General features: G+C 44.5%; 1 protein-coding gene across 5 annotated transcripts in view; it reads left to right on the forward strand.

The window, feature by feature from the left end:
• The window catches only part of mtus1a (microtubule associated tumor suppressor 1a), a 53,325-nt gene extending 31,882 nt beyond the window's left edge, over positions 1–21,443 (forward strand). For 3 of the 5 annotated variants that reach the window (XM_029771618.1, XM_029771621.1, XM_029771622.1), the window contains 8 exons: positions 6,764–6,830; positions 15,221–15,435; positions 16,622–16,727; positions 16,866–16,939; positions 17,034–17,129; positions 20,674–20,790; positions 20,900–20,997; positions 21,104–21,443. In XM_029771618.1, the coding sequence (XP_029627478.1) occupies positions 6,764–6,830; positions 15,221–15,435; positions 16,622–16,727; positions 16,866–16,939; positions 17,034–17,129; positions 20,674–20,790; positions 20,900–20,997; positions 21,104–21,407 (1,077 nt within the window). In that variant the 3' untranslated portion in view covers positions 21,408–21,443. The remainder of the gene's footprint in view (positions 1–6,763; positions 6,831–15,220; positions 15,436–16,621; positions 16,728–16,865; positions 16,940–17,033; positions 17,130–20,673; positions 20,791–20,899; positions 20,998–21,103) is intronic. The other 2 variants (XM_029771620.1, XM_029771623.1) reach the window with 1 other exon arrangement.
• Positions 21,444–21,753: the final 310 nt, after the last annotated feature.

Below are 21,753 nucleotides of genomic sequence, written 5' to 3' on the forward strand. Positions count from 1 at the left end.
CATGCAATCTCCATGAACAAACATTGACAGTAGAATGGCCGTACTGAAGAGCTCAGTGACATTTAATGTGGCACCGTCATCGGATACCACATTTCCAACAAGTCAGTTTGTCAAATTTCTGCCCTGCTAGAGCTGCCCCGGTCAACTAGGAGCAACGGCTCAGCTGTGAAGTGGTAGGCCACACAAGCTCACAAAACAGGACTGCCGAGTGCTGAAAGGCATAGCCCGTAAAAAACGTCTCCTCGGTTGCAACACTCACTACCGAGTTCCAAACTGCTTCTGGAAGCAACGTCAGCACAAGAACTGTTCGTCGAGAGCTTCATAAAATAGGTTTCCAATGGCCGAACAGGCTCACACAAGCCTAAGATCACCATGTGCAATGCCAAGCGTCGGCTGGAGTGGTGTGAAGCTCGCCGCCATTGGACTCTTGAGCAGTGGAAATGCATTCTCTGTAGTGATAAATCACGCTTCACCATCTGGCAGTCCGACAGACGAATCTGGGTTTGGCGGATGCCAGGAGAACGCTACCTGCCCCAAAGCATAGTGCCAACTGTAAGGTTTGGTGGATGAGTAATAATGGTATGGGGCTGTTTTTCATGGTTCGGGCTAGGCCCCTTAGTTCCAGTGAAGGGAAATCTTAACTCTACAGCATACAATGGCATTTTAGACGATTCTGCACTTCCAACTTTGTGGCAGCAGTTTGGGGAAGGCTCTTTCCTTTTTAAGCATAATGCCCCCGTGCACAATGCGAAGTCCATACAGAAATGGTTTGTCGAGATCGGTGTGGAAGAACTTGACTGGCCTGCATAGAGCCCTGACCTCAACCCCATTGAACACCTTTGGGATGAATTGGAATGCCGACTGCGAGCCAGGCCTAATTTCCCAACATCAGTGCCCAACCTCACTAATGCTCTTGTGGCTGAATGGAAGCAAGTCCCCGCAGCAATGTTCCAACATCTAGTGGAAAACCTTCCCAGAAGAGTGGAGGCTGTTCTAGCAGCAAAGGGGGAACCAACTCCATATTAATGCCCATGATTTTGGAATGAGATGTTTGGCGAGCAGGTTTCCACATACTTTTGGTCATGTGTTGTATTTCACTTAACCTTGGCCAGATTAGTGCAAACTAACTTTAGAATTGGCCTTGTTGATATGGTTCAGAAAATGTTTGTACTAGTACGTTGACGTTTTTCAAATATTGAAAAACTAAACGATTTAAAGTCCTCTATACATTTATCTTATCGTGCGTGCGTGCGTGCGCACGCACACTCAACAACAGTGTATAAAGTGACATGCTTCCTCAGGAGAGGACTGACCATTTGCTCTCAGCACTGTCATGTGACCTTTCAAGGCTTTCATCTTTACACTATCCTTTAGTACCATATTATTTGACCTTTCACCTATACATTTCCATGTTAGATAGACTAGGACCGTAGTCTACAGTATTAGATAAAGGCAGTAGTTCACTAGAGTTACAGGGCTGTGTCCTTAAATGCACTTTTCCCTCTATAGTCCACTACTACTATTGGGTAGTGAACTATGAAGGGAATAGGGTGCTATTTGAGAGGCTACCACAGGTCCTTTTGAGGAAATAGCTGACTTGCCAAAGCCCCTTTACCTCCAAATGCATGTGTTTTTCTTCCCCCTTCATTATCCCTGCTGCCTGGTTAAGGTCTTAAATACTGGGTGACTGCTGTGTTTCTCAGTGATGGTGACAGTAATTATCAGCCTTCTGAGGTTAAGAGACTCTCCCGTCTTCATCAATAATGACGTAGTGCTGACTCCCATATCATTCACTGTCCATGAGAATCTGAGACTGATCCTGGCACAGAGATTCTTTCTAATCATCATTTCCAAATGAGTTGTTATTCATTGGCAGTTTATTAGTTGTTATGCTCGCTGTTTCTTTACAGAGACGGTAATATCAGTTAAATGGACGTGTCTCTGGTTCTGGCTGTTGTCAGACTGGGGTTGATACAGTGAGGTAGACGTCATGGCTGTGTCTCAAATGGCACCCTATTCCCGCCTGCATAGTGCTCTTCCCTATGGGCCCTGGTAAAAAGTAGTGCACTATGTAGGGAATAGGGTGTTCCATTTGGGACCCACCCCATGTCTGTTAGGCCTTTCTCCCGGGGGCCCCTTATCTGACATCACTGCCAGTCGGGCCCTGAGCTCAGCTCCTGATACAAACCAGACACTGTGGATGCGTCTGGGTCTGCGTCTGGGCGATCATTTACGGCATCTGTGGGTGCTCATATGCCGTAAGCATTAGTGTAGAGTGGGTTGTGGATGCGTGTATTCATGTTCAGCTTTCTATAGGACATTAGTGGTGTGTGGTGAATTAACCAGGGGTGTGCTGTCACTGTCTATTTTAGAGACCCTGTTTCTCTTGATTGGCAAAAATGAATCTACCCGTTGGACTTGGGATAAATGTAGCCTACATTGTTGTTTTTCTAGGCAGCAGTAGCCAGTACTGGAGGTGTGTTGACAGATGTTATCCTTTGGGGAACAGTGTTCTGTTGCTGTGGTCACTTAGAATCCAGAGCGGGAGAGTTTCAACATTTGTGGATGGAGAAATGTGGACTCTGGATAAACTTGCACCAGTCTTGTGAAATTATTTTTAGCTGACTTAACTGTTTGAAGGACCATCTCGAGAACCCTGGCAGTACATGTCAGAACATGGCTACATTCTATTTGTTGAAACTTTAGAATGCATGTGTAGAGTGATTTAGGAAAGGGACAGACTGGGAGAGTTGACAGATAGAAGGGCTTTCTTTATCACCAGACTGCTGTCAAAACACTGATGATATACATCGAGGTTAAATGCTTATTGTAGTGCTTAAGCCCTGTCAGTTAGACAAGCTACTTGTTCCAAAGACGTCAATGATTTCAAGAGTTATTTTCCAAACACACACGCACTACATTCCGTCTCCGTGGGATCTCCAGTCTCTGAAGTTGGACTCAGGTCCTTCTGTTTGGGTGGAAGGTGGACAGGCTGTGAAAGTGATTATCTGAACCGACAGAAAAACAGCAGAGTTCCTGGTGTCTGTGATGGTGGTACAGCAGCTGTCTCAGCCCCCTCTGTCCCCCTGTATGACACAGTGACAGTCACTAGCTCCTGCACTCTCATCGGTAGTCAACGGTAGCCTCATTAGAGATCTATTGTCAGGTTTCATCAGGTTCAGTATGTCATATTGCCTTATTTAATTATCATTACAAGGACTCAATGGTCCAATGACACTTTGATCTATTGGGAGTGTGTGAATAGGCTATGGGTGGCACTTGTTCTGTTGTGGAATCAGTTTGTTTCTGAACACTGTGTACAGTATTGGAATCTGTTAGCCAGTCAATAGGCTAGGAATAGGCTGGGCCTTGCAGTGTCTGTGTGGGAGTCCCAGCTGTTGACTTGATATGGTTACGAACCACAACCAAACACTGGAAAAGGTGGTGTGTTGTTGAGTACTGTTTCTTATCACCTGTTTAGATGATTCCTGTCAGCAGTGGACATGGATTACCGTAGTATCTGTAGAAGAAGAGACCGTGGTGTGATTCAAAAGTGAATGTTAATTACTGTATATAAAGAATATTACTATTTAAATAAGGACGTTAGATAATAACCCCTTATTATTATTATTATTATTATTATTATTATTATTATTATTGTCCCCCACTTTCCAGACCTTTCTATGATCATTTGTCTGCCTGCCCTTCCTTTCTCTTCCTTTGTAGCTACAGATGTAGGGTCTTAATTTGAGCCAGTTTGCTACAGCAGGATAATTATCCTGCAGCAAAAGGACTTGTGAATTATTATGTGGACTATAATTAATGGACATTTTTGTACAGGTTTTTCATTTAGGGCAAATCAAGTCTGAATTTTCAAAATAGAAATTACAAACTGAAGTCTTTTTAAAACTCATACACTACAAGTTTGCAAATTCTCAGCAACAAAAGAGTAATCAAATTAAGATCCTACATCTGTATGTCTTTTTCACATATTTCCAGACCATTAGATCTGAATGTGGATTGATTACTGGAGGTTTTATTTATATAAACATCTCGCGGAGGGTCATTGTAAACCTTATGTATGATATCATTATGGGGGAGGTCTGGGAAATGTAGACATTCGGAGACGAGGGTAGCGTGTCCTCCAAATGACATGGTGAAGTGTTCACATACACTGAGTGTACAAAAGATTAGGAACACCTTCCTAATATTGAGTCGCACCCCATTTTTCCCTCTGAACAGCCTAACTTCATCAGGGTATAGACTACAAGATGTCGAAAGCGTTCCACAGGGATGCTGGCCCATGTTGACTCCAATGCTTCCCACAATTGTGTCAAGTTGGCTTGAAGTCCTTTGGGTGGTGGAAACACACAAACTGAGCATGAAAAAACCCAGCGGCGTTGCAGTTCTGGCACCTACTACCATACCCCATTCAAAGGCACTTAAATCTTTTGGCACTTAAATAATACCGTGTTCAAAGGTACTTAAGTCTTGCCCATTCAACCTTTGAATGACACACATACACAATCCATGTCTCAATTGTCTTGAGGCTTAAAAATCCTTCTTTAACCTGTCTCCTCCCCTTCATCTACACTGTTCTGAAGTGGATTTAACAGGTGACCCTCAATAAGGGATCATAGCTTTCACCTTGTCAGTCTGTCATGGAAAGAGCAGGTGCTCGTAATGTTTTGTACACTCAGTGTATTTGTTCAATTAAACTGAAAAGGCATTTGACAAATCAGACCCTCAGTAAGATTACATGTGGGGCCAACCGCAGACAGACCGATAATGATTTGTCTTTATCCTTGAGAAAATAGGAGATAAAGGCAAGTGTATTAATTATCAGCTTTCTGTCATACTGTCCCAATGATGATACTAGTTTATTCATGACCAGCCCTCTGTCATGCTGTCCCAATGATGATACTAGTTTATTCATTACCAGCCCTCTGTCCCAATGATGATGCTAGTTTATTCATTACCAGCACTCTGTCCCAATGATGATGCTAGTTTATTCATTACCAGCCCTCTGTCATGCTGTCCCAATGATGATGCTAGTTTATTCATTACCAGCCCTCTGTCATGCTGTCCCAATGATGATGCTAGTTTATTCATTACCAGCCCTCTGTCATGCTGTCCCAATGATGATACTAGTGTATTTGTTACCAGCACTCTGTTCCAATGATCATATCTAGCTGGCACTGAATCGACTGTATGTCATAGTGGTATAGGATAGAAATGGCATAGAAATATGATATAAAAACTATGCTTAATGTATGGTGGGGGGAGGGGTGTGGTAGTAATGAACCCTTCTCCTGGTGTCGTCCCTTGGGAAGGTCACTGCACAGCCAGGCCCTCTCCTGCTACTCAGTGAGGTGTAAATGCCTCTCCGTCAGCCTAATGTCAGGCCTTTATGTATGGGTGTGTCCCAAATGGCACCCTATTTCCTATGTAGTGCATTACTTTTCACCAGGGTCCATACAGTGCACTATAAAGGGAAATGAGTGCCATTTTAGACATACCCTATCTTATTCGCTCTGCCTTTTAACACTGCTGCCTGCTACTACCACCACCTTAAAGTGACCTCCGCTCAGCTGTGAGGAGGCTGTCCCACTCCTCTGCAGTCTGTCGCTCTCTTAGGGAGAATATGGTAAAGCTCTCAGCACTCACATAGCAGGGCCAATGGAGTGCCGTTTTCAGTCGTGCCTCAGTCAGATGTAGTTGGAGCAGTCCTAGAGAGGAGTGTGTGTGGAGGTGGTGTCCACCTGTGCTGCTGTCATTTGTGTCTTGGTGTTCTGGGCCTCTGTAGCCTGGGGGAGACTCCCTGAGGCTGGACCATGGGCTGCTCGGGGAGCAGAGCGTGCCTTAACCCTCCCTGCTCTGGAGACCGGGTAAAGGACTTCTACCTTTTGTTCTACTCTGTCTGGGGAGCAGGGGACAGGACAGACTGCTAACTCTGTGTCTCACTGACCCTTCATTAGAGGATAGGATTCTTTATTTGACCTGTCTGTTCTGTGACTGCTGACTCATTAGCCTCTGTGTATTTTCTCTGTTCTGTTATCCTCTGAGGGAGACTGTTGCAGGACAGTAACAGGGCCTGTGGTCCTCAGTTGGTGCTGTGTCCGGTGGATTTGTTGAGGAGTATGAGACCGGTTAGTGAGGGATTCCCTCTGCGTCAGTTAGGGAGGAGCACTGCAGCTAGGGCTGCCTCTGTAAAGATGGGGAGAGAGAAAGAGCGAGAAGGGGAAGTAGAAAGAAGAGAAGGCAAGGAATAGAGAAAGTCAAGTAGCTGGGGGTAGAGAGAAGGGGTGTTGGGGTTTCTGTCTCAGCTCAGTTTCATAGGGGTTGGGGGGGGCTTTGCCTGTCATGTTTTCTCAATGTTTTGCATTTGTATGCTGTTGAATAGCATTTGTTAGCTGAGGAGCAATATAACTGTGCTATTTGGCTCAATATCCTGTTAATGAAATTAAGTTGAGATGGGGAGGTCACATACACTAATGAAGCTGTTACTGTCATTGGATTTATCCCAGAAGTGCTTGTCATGAATCTACAATATGCGTCTGATGTGTGCATCTAAAATGACCGTATAGTATTCGAAAGGATATTGAATTGAAAGCTGTTATACGAATTACATTTTTAGGTTCTTCTTACTGAAGTGTGTGTGTGTGTGTGTGTGTGTGTGTGTGTGTGTGTGTGTGTGTGTGTGTGTGTGTGTGTGTGTGTGTGTGTGTGTGTGTGTGTGTGTGTGTGTGTGTGTGTTTCCCAGCATGATGAGGTCATTAAGCAGCGCAGGGACCTGTCCCAGGAACTGATGACCTTGCAGGGAGAGCTCGGTAAGTAAGGTCACCACAGACAACCCTAACCGCTTCGGGGTTAACTTTCCCCTAGGTACAGATCTAGAATCAGCTTCTCCTCCCTCAATCCTAACCTTAACCATTAGTGGGGGAAATTATAAACTGACCCAAGATCAGTGTCTAGGGGACACTTCAATACTTCACTACGTTTACTTAAGCTATCACTACGGCTAACACTACACAGATAGGGCTCAATGCTACTTTGTTTTGTTTGTGCAGCTCTTATTTGTCAGAGCACTTAGCACTAGGCTCAGCCCCAACCCTTAGCACTAGGCTCAGCCCCAACCCTTAGCACTAGGCTCAGCCCCAACCCTTAGCACTAGGCTCAGACCCAAGAACAACTCGTGGGCTTTGCCTTGACAGTGATTTTGTGCTTTCAGTGTGTGGGGAGGGAGCTCAGAAACCATCTCTGACTCTCTTTTGGAAAAAAACATTGCTGCCATGACTATGAGTTTAATAAGCAGCTTAAGTCTGTCACAAGCCCAAACAGTGGCAGTGTCATCAGACAGTTATTCTATTGCTTGTATTCCCTTTGCCTCTTATCTGCCCTGTAATTAGATTCTCTCCCTCCTTCCCTGGTTAATTTGTTCCTTCCTCCACCGAGGAGGGGATGGGACGCCCAGAACCGACGCAGTGTAGAAGTGCGTCTGCTCTATTAGCCCCGGCCTCTGTTCTGAGTGTCTCTGATGCAGCATGTTCCCTTGAGGGTCCTTAGGTTTGTGCCTGGCCCCCATAGAGGCTGTTAGCAGCCGGCCCCCATAGAGGCTGTTAGCACCCTGTGCTGGAATGCTCAACTATCTGAGGCCGTAAGAGAGCTGTGGAGACAGACGCACCCCACAACCCACAACACACTGCAGTGGCCTTGGAAACACCTCTCCTGGCCATGCTGTGGTTTACGTGCTGGTTGCCGATACACTGTTTTGATCTCAAAATAGACCATCTACATGAATCCTGAAAGGGGGGGGGGCTCGTATCGAAATCATTGGCTGAGCCTCTGGACTGAGCACAGAAAGTAAAATGTATAGCATTTTTTAGAAAGTAGTTAAATTGGACTTGTTTCTCCGAATTCATGAAAATAATGCATCAGTGATTGGTATTTCTTGCAACTTTCTGAAGTAATGCCTGTAATGCCTGTTTCTGTGTGCCTATGTGTTATGTAGCCAGTTAGCATGCAGAAACGGTCATTTAAAAAAACTTCCCAATGAAATGTCGATGGGGGGGTTCCCTGGACCTTAAAAGACCTCCTGATAAGTATTGTTGTGGACTTACAACATCAAATTGATTTGTTTTTCTATAAAGGAACATTACATTTTTTAGAGTCAAAACCTGAAGAAAAAAAAAACTGGGGGGAAATCCAAAACCTGGAACAACTAAACTGAGAGCTGAATTGGTCTGATGTTCCAGTGCTCTGTGTGTTCCTGTCTGGGGAGACTGAGGTGATCATGACATCATGCTAAACCTTGTAGGCAGACCAACGAGCCAAACTCCCCATACCCGTGGGCACTATTTATTGTCTATTGTGGTTTGGAAAGTTAGGATTATTGAGATTAATCAAATGTGTATAATGTACTTGTTGTTCTCTGAAAATATTTTTTCTTGCGCTTCACAGTTTGCATCCCTGTATTAAGTCTCTATCTGTTCTGTTCCCGTGGGGCTGCAATGGGCTAGTGTGGCTCCACCCCTCCCTCCATGTTGGTGGTCAGACAACGTACCTCAGCCTTGGGACCAGCACATGACTCCCCTTCCCATTAAGCCCAGTGTATCAGCTTCTAATAGATAAGACCCCCAGACAGGTCTACAGACAGACCCACTGGGGTTGTTGGTACATGGTAGTACTGTACAGGGAGAGGGGAGGAAGGCAAAGACCACAAGGCATTTATCCTGAGCCCAACACTTACCGTCAGTGTTTCCATCCCAAATGACACCCTATTTCCTATATAGTGCACTACTTTTGACTAGAGCCCTATATAGGCCCTGGGAATAGGGTATACTTTACCCCATCCCTCAGACAGTATTCTGCATAGCTAGTATGGGCTTGCTCCCCCAATGATGTCATCACTCCACTCACAGCAGCTGGCAAATTACAGTGTACTGCATTGTCTGTTTGGGCCACCTCCAGTTTCATGACATGACATACTATCCTTTCATATTAACACTCTTCACCAATATAAATTACAAGCGCGTCATAGTTTTTTCCTGCCTCACCACCTAGTATCTGGAATTGGGGCACATTCAAAGCCATCACCCTGACAAGAATCCAAGACCAGTAACTTTTAGATATGGCTTCAGCCCCAATCCCCAGATGGGCCTTTACAGTGTGTTTTAGTGTGATGAATTTAGCCTGGCTCCTATGACCATATCCCCTGTGTTACTTCATGCCTGTGGAGTTCAGGGCTCAACCTGATGTTTGTTTGGGCTCTGTCCCTGTCGGTCTGGGGTTCTATTTCTTCTCACTCCCACACTTTTGATATGATGCTATATATTACACTTAGACATTTTTATCATTTCAAAATATTTAATGCACCTGTTGGAAAGAGTCAAAGTAAATGAATACTATATAAATATTTTATGTGTGTAAGCCGTTTGTTACTTTTTTTTTACACAAAATAGTTGCCTCAGTATTGCTGCTTTACCATCACTCTGAACAAAATGATCATATGGTGTTAAGTCAACATTTTACACGTCAAATCACAAAAGAAGTGAAAGTGAAGAACAAGGATATGACATGAGAGTATATCATATCTCCACCTCCAAGAAAGGTCACTTTGAATATTGTTTATTCTGCGTCATTACCGCAACGTCAATTTAAAAAGAAATCTTACATTTTAGGCATTTAGCAGACGCTCTAATCCAGAGTGATTTAGAGTAGTGAGTGCATTCATTTTCATACTTTTTTTCTCAAACTGGTCCCACATGGGAATCGAACCAACAACATTGGCTTTGCAAGCGCCATGCTCTACCAACTGAGCCAATTCATCTAGATTGTCCTCTATTTGAAATGATACATCTCATTATGTTGTGGTTGGAATTAATCTAATGATGGCTGATCCCACTAACCAAGTAAACCTTGTGGCCTGGCAGTTAAATCCCAAAATGTTGCCAATTGCCATAACCATGACAAAATGTTGGTTACAACGATTTCCTGGTTATTACCAGAAGTAGTTTATTTTTCTATAAAATGGGAATACCCCTGCTTAATACTGCTTATTAAATTATATTTTACTTTCTTTATAGCATTCAATGATAATCCATTTCCACCCACTTATTTTAACTAGTCCAATTTACCATTACCGCCACAATGAACACATAGTCTTCCCTGTGGCTCAGTTGGTAGAGCATGGTGTTTGCAACACCAGCATGGTGTGTGCAATGCCAGGGTTGTGGGTTCGATTCCCACGGGGGCCAGTACATTTCATGCATTTTTATTTTTTTGTATGTATTCACTACTGTAAGTCGCTCTGGATAAGAGCGTCTGCTAAATGACTAAAATGTAAATGTAAAATGTTGAAGTCGGAGTCATTAAAAACTTGTTTTTCAACCACTCAACAAATTTCTTGTTAACAAACTAGAGTTTTGGCAAGTCGGTTAGGACATCTACTTTGTGCATGACACAAGTAATTTTTTCAACAATTATTTACAGACCGATTATTTCACTTACAACTCACTGTATCACAATTCCAGTGGGTCAGAAGTTTACATACACTAAGTTGACTGTGCCTTTAAACAGTTTGGAAAATTCCAGAAAACTATGTCATAGCTTTAGAAGTTTCTGATGATAGGCTAATTGACATCATTTGAGTCAATTGGAGGTGTACCTGTGGATGTATTTCAAAGCCTACCTTCAAACAGTGCCTCTTTTCTTGACATCATGGGAAAATCAAAAGAAATCAGCCAAGACCTCAGAAAGCAAATTGTTGACCTCCACAAGTCTGGTTCATCCTTGGGAGCAATTTCCAAACGCCTGAAGGTACCACGTTCATCTGTACAAACAATAGTACGCAAGTATAAACACCATGGGACCACGCAGCCGTCATACCGCTCAGGAAGGAGATGCGTTCCGTCTCCTAGAGATGAACGTACTTTGGTGTGAAAAGTGCAAATTAATCTCAGAACAACAGCAAAGGACCTTGTGAAATTGCTGGAGGAAACAGTTACAAAAGTATCTATCCATAGTAAAACAAGTCCTATATCGACATAACCTGAAAGGCCTCTCAGCACGGAAGAAGCCACTGCTCCAAAACCGCCCTAAAAAAGCCAGACTACGGTTTGCAACTGCACATGGGGACAAAGATCGTACTTTTTGGAGAAATGTCCTCTGGTCTGATGTAACAAAAATAGAACTGTTTGGCCATAATGACATCGTTATGTTTGGAGGAAAAAGGGGGACGCTTGCAAGCCGAAGAACACCATCCCAACCGTGAAGCACGTGGGTGGCAGCATCATGTTGTGGGGTTGGCAGCATCATGTTGTGTGGGTTCTTTGTTGCAGGAGGGCTGGTGCACTTCACAAAATATATGACATTATGAGGTAGGAAAATGATGTGGATATATTGAAGCAACATCACAAGACATCAATCAGGAAGTTAAAGCTTGGTTGCAAATGGGTCTTCCAAATGGACAATGACCCCAAGCATACTTCCAAAGTTGTGGCAAAATGGCTTAAGGACAACAAAGTCAAGGTATTGGAGTGGCCATCACAAAGCCCTGACCTCAATCCTATAGACAATTTGTTGGCAGAACTGAAAAAGCGTGTGCGAGCAAGGAGGCCTACAAACCTGACTCAGTTACACCAGCTCTGTCAGGTGGAATGGGCCAAAATTCACCCAACTTATTGTGGGAAGCTTGTGGGAGGCTACCCAAAACGTTTGACCCAAGTTAAACAATTTAAAGGCAATGCTACCACTTACTAATTGACTGTATGTAAACTTCTGACCCACTGGGAATGTGATGAAAGAAATAAAAGCTGAAATAAATAATTCTCTCTACTATTATTCTGACATTTCACATTCTTAAAATAAAGTGGTGATCCTAACTGACCTAAGACAGGGAATTTTTACTATCATTAAATGTCAGGAATTGTGAACCTGAGTTTAAATGTATTTGGCTTTGGTGTATGTAAACTTCCGACTTCAACTGTACTTCAAGTGTAAAGCACTTGTTCCCAATATACTGTAACTACTGGAAAAATGATAAATCTATAACAATTTCAAAAAGAAATTGCATTGTTGATGGTAGCCCCCATGCAGGTATACAAGCACAGCCAGCGCAGGCCAGGATTTATGGTTAAGGAATTAAAATAATTATTTGTTAATATGGTAGTACCAAATCCTATAGACGGATAAACCAAATATTCCAAAAACCCATTGTTAAGTTTTAAACTAAAATGGAAATCGAGTAAAATCATATTTTGTGTGATTTCAAAAAAATAATAATAAAAAAATGCCCTTAGTTGCAGAATCACCAGTGGCAGTTCTCTGGCTCACGGGGTGATATACCATCTGTGTAACAACCACAGTTCTCTGGCTCACGGGGTGATATACCATCTGTGTAACAACCACAGTTCTCTGGCTCACGGGGTGATATACCATCTGTGTAACAACCACAGTTCTCTGGCTCACGGGGTGATATACCATCTGTGTAACAACCACAGTTCTCTGGCTCACGGGGTGATATACCATCTGTGTAACAACCACAGTTCTCTGGCTCACGGGGTGATATACCATCTGTGTAACAACCACAGTTCTCTGGCTCACGGGGTGATATACCATCTGTGTAACAACCACAGTTCTCTGGCTCACGGGGTGATATACCATCTGTGTAACAACCACAGTTCTCTGGCTCACGGGGTGATATACCATCTGTGTAACAACCACAGCCTCATTTGTCAGGGTCCCTATCCTACACCTGTCTTTTCTGTACTGTACACTTGAGCTGGTTCTTTACATTTATTTATGTTTAGATGTTTGTCTCATATCGGGTAGAAACCTTCTGCTTGGCATTTTTGCCTGGTACACATGATAAAGAGCCTCATTCCCCTTTCTCCTGAAACTTTCTCTGAACTGTTGCAGTGTCAACGGAGGGGCAATCACTTCCCCAATCCTTTTAACGTGTGAATACCATCTAATCGCTGATCTGTGTTTAAAGATACACGGTACTGTTCTGTGGTGAACATGTCTTGTTTTATGAAGGTTGCCACCATTAAACATATTGCATAAGAAGATTCATATTCTGACACGTGCCTGCAGAAGGGCACCAACCATAGAATTAGAATGATTTCTATTGCACCAACAGCTGGAAGTAGCCTTTAATAACCATCCATCCCTGTCCACTTGTAAATCGAGAGCTATTGAGCTATTCTGTTCATACTGGTAGGATTGTGTGTCAGGAATCAACCTTCATATGGATGTCACCTGCTACACATGGCGACAGTAGATACTACCCTGTTGTACACAGCTGCCACTCTTATGTCATCGCCAGCCAACGGAAATCCTCACGGGCTGGCAAGGCCAACTGCTGGGCATCACGCTGGCATCTGTTCTGTCTGTACCAGGAATGTGGCACAGCACGCAAGGGCCCACCAGAGCCATGTGTCTGTTGCTTAGTTTATATTAGTGTCTCCCAACTCCAGTCCTCCAGTACCCCCAACAGCATGTCCATTGTGTTAGACAGTAGTAACAGCAGCATGTCCATTGTGTTAGACAGTAGTAACAGCAGCATGTCCATGTTCAAGCTGTAAGCTGGTGTACTGTTCTACTGTAGCAGACGTATGTTGCAAGTAGGACAGAAGTGAGTCAATATAAAAAAAAATCCTAGGACATGACACTGATTTCAGACAATTGTGAAAATGTGTTTTTGATAACTCATGGGTATGTCTTTGTACTGCCAAGAAGGCAGTGTGCTCTGTAGTCAGCCAGAGGCGGGCACTGGGTAAGGCGGTGTGCTCTGTAGTCAGCCAGAGGCGGGCACTGGGTAAGGCGGTGTGCTCTGTAGTCAGCCAGAGGCGGGCACTGGGTAAAGCAGCGTGCTCTGTAGTCAGCCAGAGGCGGGCACTGGGTAAGGCAGTGTGCTCTGTAGTCAGCCAGAGGCGGGCACTGGGTAAGGCAGCGTGCTCTGTAGTCAGCCAGAGGCGGGCACTGGGTAAAGCAGCGTGCTCTGTAGTCAGCCAGAGGCGGGCACTGGGTAAAGCAGCGTGCTCTGTAGTCAGCCAGAGGCGGGCACTGGGTAAAGCAGCGTGCTCTGTAGTCAGCCAGAGGTGGGCACTGGGTAAAGCAGTGTGCTCTGTAGTCAGCCAGAGGCGGGCACTGGGTAAAGCAGTGTGCTCTGTAGTCAGCCAGAGGCGGGCACTGGGTAAGGCAGTGTGCTCTGTAGTCAGCCAGAGGCGGGCACTGGGTAAGGCAGTGTGCTCTGTAGTCAGCCAGAGGCGGGCACTGGGTAAGGCAGTGTGCTCTGTAGTCAGCCAGAGGCGGGCACTGGGTAAGGCAGCGTGCTCTGTAGTCAGCCAGAGGCGGGCACTGGGTAAGGCAGTGTGCTCTGTAGTCAGCCAGAGGCGGGCACTGGGTAAGGCAGTGTGCTCTGTAGTCAGCCAGAGGCGGGCACTGGGTAAGGCAGCGTGCTCTGTAGTCAGCCAGAGGCGGGCACTGGGTAAGGCAGCGTGCTCTGTAGTCAGCCAGAGGCGGGCACTGGGTAAGGCAGCGTGCTCTGTAGTCAGCCAGAGGCGGGCACTGGGTAAGGCAGTGTGCTCTGTAGTCAGCCAGAGGCGGGCACTGGGTAAGGCAGCGTGCTCTGTAGTCAGCCAGAGGCGGGCACTGGGTAAAGCAGCGTGCTCTGTAGTCAGCCAGAGGCGGGCACTGGGTAAAGCAGCGTGCTCTGTAGTCAGCCAGAGGCGGGCACTGGGTAAGGCAGCGTGCTCTGTAGTCAGCCATGTCGTATGTCATAACATATGAGCCTCAAGTTTTGCTGAACAGTTGTTCCCAAAGTCATTTCTTGCCCCTGCATACGCAGGGTGAATTTCACTACTCTTATTACCCTTTTCTCAGAACTGACAGAATTTCTAGATGTCCTTACCATCATTGACATTTTTTATTTATTTGTATTTCAATAAACATCCATGAAATGTCACATTGAAAAATGTAAATAAAGAAATCCAATAAGCACAACAGAGAGATTGCAGGCACATGACTTTGGGAGTCTCAGTGCTGAACCCACTGGCCCTCTCAGCCCCTTTGTTAGACTGGTAGTTTGTCATTGTTTATATAATGCTGCTGTTCTTCTTTGATAAGAGATGAGACGAACACATTTCCTGTTAGAAAATACAGTTCCACAAAACTAAATGAGTTCCCCTCTGCTGTGGATCCTACTGGCACCCTGCAGTGAACTCGGCCCGCTCGTGTGAGTTGTTGGAGCGGGAGAAGGATGAGGTGTGTGGGGCATTGGAGGGCGTGCTCCAGACGATGCAGGAGCAGCACCACACAGAGCTGGCCCAGCTGGAGGAGAGGCTCAGGGTGTTCTACCAGGCCGAGTGGGACAAGATCCACCTGACCTACCAGGAGGCGGCAGACCGGTGCAAGGCCCTCATGGAGCAGCAGGTACATTAAAGCTACTGGATGCATCCCTAATGGAACCCTATTCCCTGTATGGTGCACTACTTTTGACCAGAGCCCTATGAGATTTGGTCAAAAGTAGTGCACTACAAAGGGAATGGGGTGCCATTTGGGACGCAGTAAGAGTGCCAATAGGCTAAACGTGGCTCTGTTCCTCCTTTTTACTGGAGAAGTCTTTATTTCAGATCAGTAAAAATGTAGAGAAGGGCTTGAGAGGATTGGAATGCATCCACAGTGTTAAGTCTTAATACAACTACACATTACGTGACTGTCGCTCTCAGGGCTTCAGTCCTGTGTCTGTCTGTGACAATGAGATAATTGTTTGGAGATTTTTCATTCCTGACATACACAATATCCATCAGTTCCTCTGCAGTCATTCTGTTGAGTCATTCACAGAGCATACTACTCAGCTAGATTCATTTCAAGGAAAACTGGTCACTGCAGAAAGTAGTCCACAAATCAGACCTGGGGCCATCTGTCGGTATACTGTCAGCGTGGAGCTGGTTTCATCCTGATGCTGAAGGTTGCTCTACTGATATAGTGCGTCCTTTTGACCAAAGCCCTATGGACCCTAGTCAAAGTTGTGCACTTTAAAGGGAATAGTGTGCCATTTGGGGATGCACACTGTCTTAAGCAAACAGACTCACTGAATAGAATTGAAATTCTATCTGTTAGTAATAAGTGTTTTTGGCAGTCTGTACTGTGTTGGTTTTGATCTTAATTAGTTTAAAGGCCTAAAGGCTTTTCATGATCTATCTGTTACTGTTGATGTGATGATTCATAATGCACCTGTTAAAGGGATACTTCGGGATTTTGGCAGTGAAGCCCTTTATCTGCTTCCCCAGAGTCGGGTGAACTCATGGATGCCATTTTTAGGTCTCTGCATCCAGTATGAAGGAAGTTAGTGTTTCGTAAGCCAGCGTTAGCGCAATGACTAAGTCTATGGTAAATACTAGCATGCTAGCAGTTACCATAGACTTACATTGCACTAACACGAGTTGACAATTGCATTAACGCTAGTTAGCAACTTCCTTAACTGCAAGCAGACACACATGGTATCCATGAGTTAATTTGACTCTGGGGAAATAGATAGTGGTAAAAAGCTTTTTATACGTTGCTTTTGTCATAGGATCATGAATGTTCCTAAAACCATGTTCCTTCTCTTTTGAAGATGACAGAGTTGAGAGCCAGCCACGAGGCTGTGACGTTAGAGCTGGAGGCCAGCCACTCTGAACAGATCCAAGCTGTTAAACAGCAGTATGAAGAATCTGTAAAAGGTACATTCATCCTGTCATGTACACCGTTTTTAAGTTACTGCAAGGTGAAAATCAGCAAACCACGTGTTAGTCATATTTTTGACTGATTTTGAATGTCTTGCATTATAATTCTGTTAAACTGATCTCTCTCTCTCCAAGAGCTCCGTCAAGCTCATGAGGGGGAGCTGCAGACATTGGACAAAAAACTGAAGGAGGCTGAAGCCACTTTATCTGTAAGCTTCAGCTTCACATATCAAAATATATTCCAAGTTATTTTGTCTCAGGAGCGGTTAGGTGATAGTGTCCTCATGATGTGATGTTCCTCAGGGCCAGATTCAGGAGCTCACCGAGGAGAACATGACCCTAACCCGCAGGATAAAGGCAGAGGAGGACCAGAGGAGAGAGTTGGCTGAGAGAAGTCAGGTACTGCCAACACCCCTCACATTCACTCTTATCTTACGGCCCACTCCAATAACGTTCCAAGATAAGTGTTATTGACACTAGGCAACAGCACTGCCCTATCTCCCTCCATAATATAAGGATGACGCGTCAGATATGCCATTTAGCAGACACTTTTGTCCAAAGCGACGTACAGTCATGCGTGCACATTTTATGTGTGGGTGGCCCTGGTACTTGAACCCACAATACCAACTGAGGCATACAGGACCTCCAGTGTATATATATTGATAGTTTTCTATTTTTGTCTTTATTTCCTATATAGTGCACTCTTTCCAACCAGCGCCTCTGGTCAAAGCAGTGCACTATAAAGTGAATAGGGTGCCATTTCTGACACCACCCAAGAGTGCGTTGTTAAAGTTAGGCTGCTGTCGGTCATAATCAGTATTGAGTGGGTGACCTTTTCTTCTCAGCATTCTAACAATGCACATGAGGGGATTTAGATAAAGACCTCTGTACTACCCTTCCAGCCACTCTGGTAGACTAGAAATAGTCTGACAGTAACTGCTAGCATCCACCCAGTGGTTCACTGCCTGCTTGGGGCTGTGGGGGTCATGCTGAATAGTTAAAACACCACACGGTGTATAGTTTTACAACCTAGAATGACTTTAATTCTCCCCTGCTATGTGATTGAAGGCATTGACTATGTTTGAATAAGGCTGTTGAGGTGAAAGTATTACCGCCACACGGGCAGTCATGACCGCAGTCAAATTCCACGTGACTGAGTCATGGTCTCCTCTTATGCACTCTGGACATGCGTTGGTAGTACCCAACTCACTAACTATCATCACGTTGCTATTGGTCTGGTACTCAGGGCTCTGTTGTCCCTCTAACTACTATGACATCAATGCAAATGCAGTTGAAAATCACATCAAACACTTATCCAAACAGTTTCATGCTTTTAAAACTCACCTCAGTGTGATTGATCAATTTGAAGAAAGAAGTTCAACAACAGGTTAAACTGAGTGGAAAATATGGTTGTTGTGGATGTGGTTTCAACGCCTAACACAACGAAATGGACAGCACTTTATAAGGTGATGATTCATTCAAAACACGTGTATGCAAAAAAATGTAATAATGAGTGTGCCGTTTATAAACTGAACAAATAAAAAAACGCAACATTTAAAGTGTTGGTCCCAGAAATGTTCCATGTGCACAAAAAGCTTATTTGTCTAGAATTTTGTGCACAAATGTGCTTACATCCCTGTTAGTGAGCATTTCTCCTTTGCCAAGATAATCTGTCCACCTGACAGGTGTGGCAAATCAAGAAGCTGATAAACAGCATGATCATTACACAGGTGTACCTTGTGCTGGGGGCAATAAAGGCCACTCTAAAATGTGCAGTTTTGTCACGCAACACAATGCCAAGTTTTGAGGGAGTGCGCAATTGGCATGCTGACTGCAGGAATGTCCACCGGAGCTGTTAGCTGACAATTTTAATGTTCATTTCTCTACCATAAGCCGCCTCAAGTCGTTTTAGGGAATATGTCAGTACGTCCAACCGGCCTCACAACGTGTAACCACGCCAGCCCAGGACCTCCACATCCGGCTTCTTCACCTGTGGTATCATCTGAGACCAGCCACCTTGGACATCTGATGAAACTGAGGAGTATTTCTTTCTGTAATAAAGCCCTTTTGTGGGGAAAAAAATGCATTCTGATTGGCTGGGCCAGCTCCCGACGGGGTGGGCCTGGCTCCCAAGTGGGTGTGCCTATGCCCACCCATGGCTGCGCCCTTGACCAGTCATGTGAAATCCATAGATTAGGGCCTAATTAATTTATTTCAGTTGACTGATTTCCTGATATGAGCTGTAACTCAGTAAAATCATTGACATTGTTGCATGTTGTGTTTATTTTTGTTCCATATACAATACATAGCCTACTGCATATTACACACAGCAGAAAAACATTAAAAAACTGATTCAAGATGTCTTTGGCACATAATTGACCTAGCCTATACTCCAAAAATGGTTACAAATTAGGGATTGCCTTTAAGTGTGGACTGTATTATTATGCATACTGGATGGACCTTATGCTATTCTCCAAACTTTATATTCATGAGTCTGGGAGAGAACCTATAGGCCTAGGCGATGCTGTTGGTTTATTGATCGTGCAGGACGGCTTACAGAGTTAGCCTACAGTTATAGTGAATTTTGTATTTGATTTTTTAATAGCTTAGTAATAGAGCTTTTTCTTGTTATATAAGCAATAGGCTGACATTACCTTTAGTTACAGAATATCTCACCACTGTGCATTTCCATCTTTCTCTCTCTTCGTCATTCCTTACTCCAGCGCGCAGAGTGGCTGTCAACAGTTTAATGAAAATATTTAATATGTTACTATTGATTTTCCTGAACAGATTTAACTTTGTTTCCCAAAATGAAGCACTGGGTAGCTGCAGGAACAGGGTTGGAGAGCCCATGGCATACAGAGTTTGGGTGGAATATCACCTGTCGTGCAGTGAGAGGCTGCATGCTCCTTAAACAGTGGTTGATGCTTGGAGTGAAATAACCGGAGTAGCCTATCCTGCATGATAACCGGAGTAGCCTATCCTGCATGATAACCGGAGTAGCCTATCCTGCATGATAACCGGAGTAGCCTATCCTGCATGATAACCGGAGTAGCCTATCCTGCATGATAACCGGAGTAGCCTATCCTGCATGATAACCGGAGTAGCCTATCCTGCATGATAACCGGAGTAGCCTATCCTGCATGATAACTGAACACTGGAAATCAGTCTCCATTCGCTATATGAGGGCATACTTTTTAACCCTGCCCCTGTTCCTGACCATTTGATGGCAAATATTCAATTGATTTCTGAAATCCTGCGCACCTGCTCCAGAATGGGAAAAATATCCTTTACATTTTGTTCATCTAAATCAAATTATATTCATATAAAATAAAAATAATGGCATTATAAGCATATCTTGTCAGCTAAATTAATAAACCTATAGCATGGAGCATAGCCAGATAACATAGTTGGCCAACTAATATTTCATAATGTTTCTTTAGACCTGCCTAAAATACATCATGGATTTATTGTGATGGTGTATATTAAATTTATTAAACTTTTTTTTAAATGTAGATGTTCCAAAGGCGTGCATCAGCGGCTTGTATGCGACTTGTACAAGTGGAGGCCTGGAGATGCTAAACATGTTATTTGAATTAACAGTTTATGTCATGACCGCCACAGCCCTATGTGTGGCATGTATGTGTTGCTAGGACTTACACACTGGGCTGTTTGTCACCTAGGTATGTTGCCCTCTGTTGATTTGTTCATGGATTTAGGGTTGTATGACAGTTATGGGCAGAGGTTAGCCTCATCTGGAATGATCACACTCATTCAGACCAGTCTTATTCAGACCACCCTGTTCCAGAAGGACTTCCTGTATTTGGAGCAGGAGCTGGAGAGCCTCAATGTGGTGCTGAATATCAAGAACAAACAGCTGCATGAACAGAACCACAAACTGATGCAGAACAGTGTTACTCACCCTCTTTTTGTGCTGTTCCAGAAGGACTCCCACACCTTGTATCTGGAACAGGAACTGGAGAGCCTCAATGTGGTGCTGGATATTAAGAACAAACAGCTGCACCAACAGGACCACAAACTGATGCAGATGGACAAACTGGTGAGCACCATAGATACCCCACCGACTCACTGTTAATGACATACATTTTAAGACCAAATTATAATTTTTTTTTAGACTTGCATGTTTAATGTTTTGGATTTTTCTGTAGACGGAGAAAAGCGTTAAGCTGGACGAATGCCTTAAAAAAGTCCAGCAGGAGAATGAGGATCTGAAAGCCCGCATGGACAGACATGCTGCTCTGTCGAGGTAAAACTACTTCTCCCTCTATTACTCCTGTAGTCTTAAGTCAGCCTGGGACTGGGTGTCTATGGGCTTCTATGTATCTAACTGTTGTCTTGACACCGCTTTCCAGACAACTGTCCACAGAGCAGGCGGTGCTGCAGGAGTCTCTCCACAAGGAATCAAAGGTGAACAAGCGTCTGTCTATGGAGAATGAGGAGCTCATCTGGAAGCTGCACAACGGGGACCCGAGCAGCCCCCACAAGATGTCCCCCACTTCCCCTTCCCACCATTCCCTCGGCCTCCAATCACCTCGCAGCTCTGCCGTCTTCACCAGCCCCATCCAATCACCTCGCAGCTCTGCCGTCTTCACCAGCCCCATCCAATCACCTCGCAGCTCTGCCGTCTTCTCCAGCCCTCCCGTCTCACCCAGATAACAGCAGCCCACCGCTTCCAGGAAGCAGACTCTCTTTCTCTCCTCTGATTGGACTGGGTCCAGGAAGCAGCCTCTTGCTCCTCCGTACTTAAGAGCTATATTAGCGGACCAGGATTGCCGCATGTCATCCAGAGATGGCTACAGTATTCCTGAATGGCTCTACTTTCTGTTGACACTTACTACAGATCAATGACTCTGACAAAAGACTGTTGCACAGAAGCACTTACTGAGTGAAACCGCCTCTTGTTCTCTCTGCCTTGTCTGATATTATAGGACATCTGCCATAGGGTTATTATGGGACATCTGCCATAGGGTTAGGGTTATTATGGGACATCTGCCATAGGGTT

The sequence above is a fragment of the Salmo trutta genome, chromosome 13, assembly GCF_901001165.1.
Source record: "Salmo trutta chromosome 13, fSalTru1.1, whole genome shotgun sequence".
NCBI classification, from domain to species: domain Eukaryota; kingdom Metazoa; phylum Chordata; class Actinopteri; order Salmoniformes; family Salmonidae; genus Salmo; species Salmo trutta.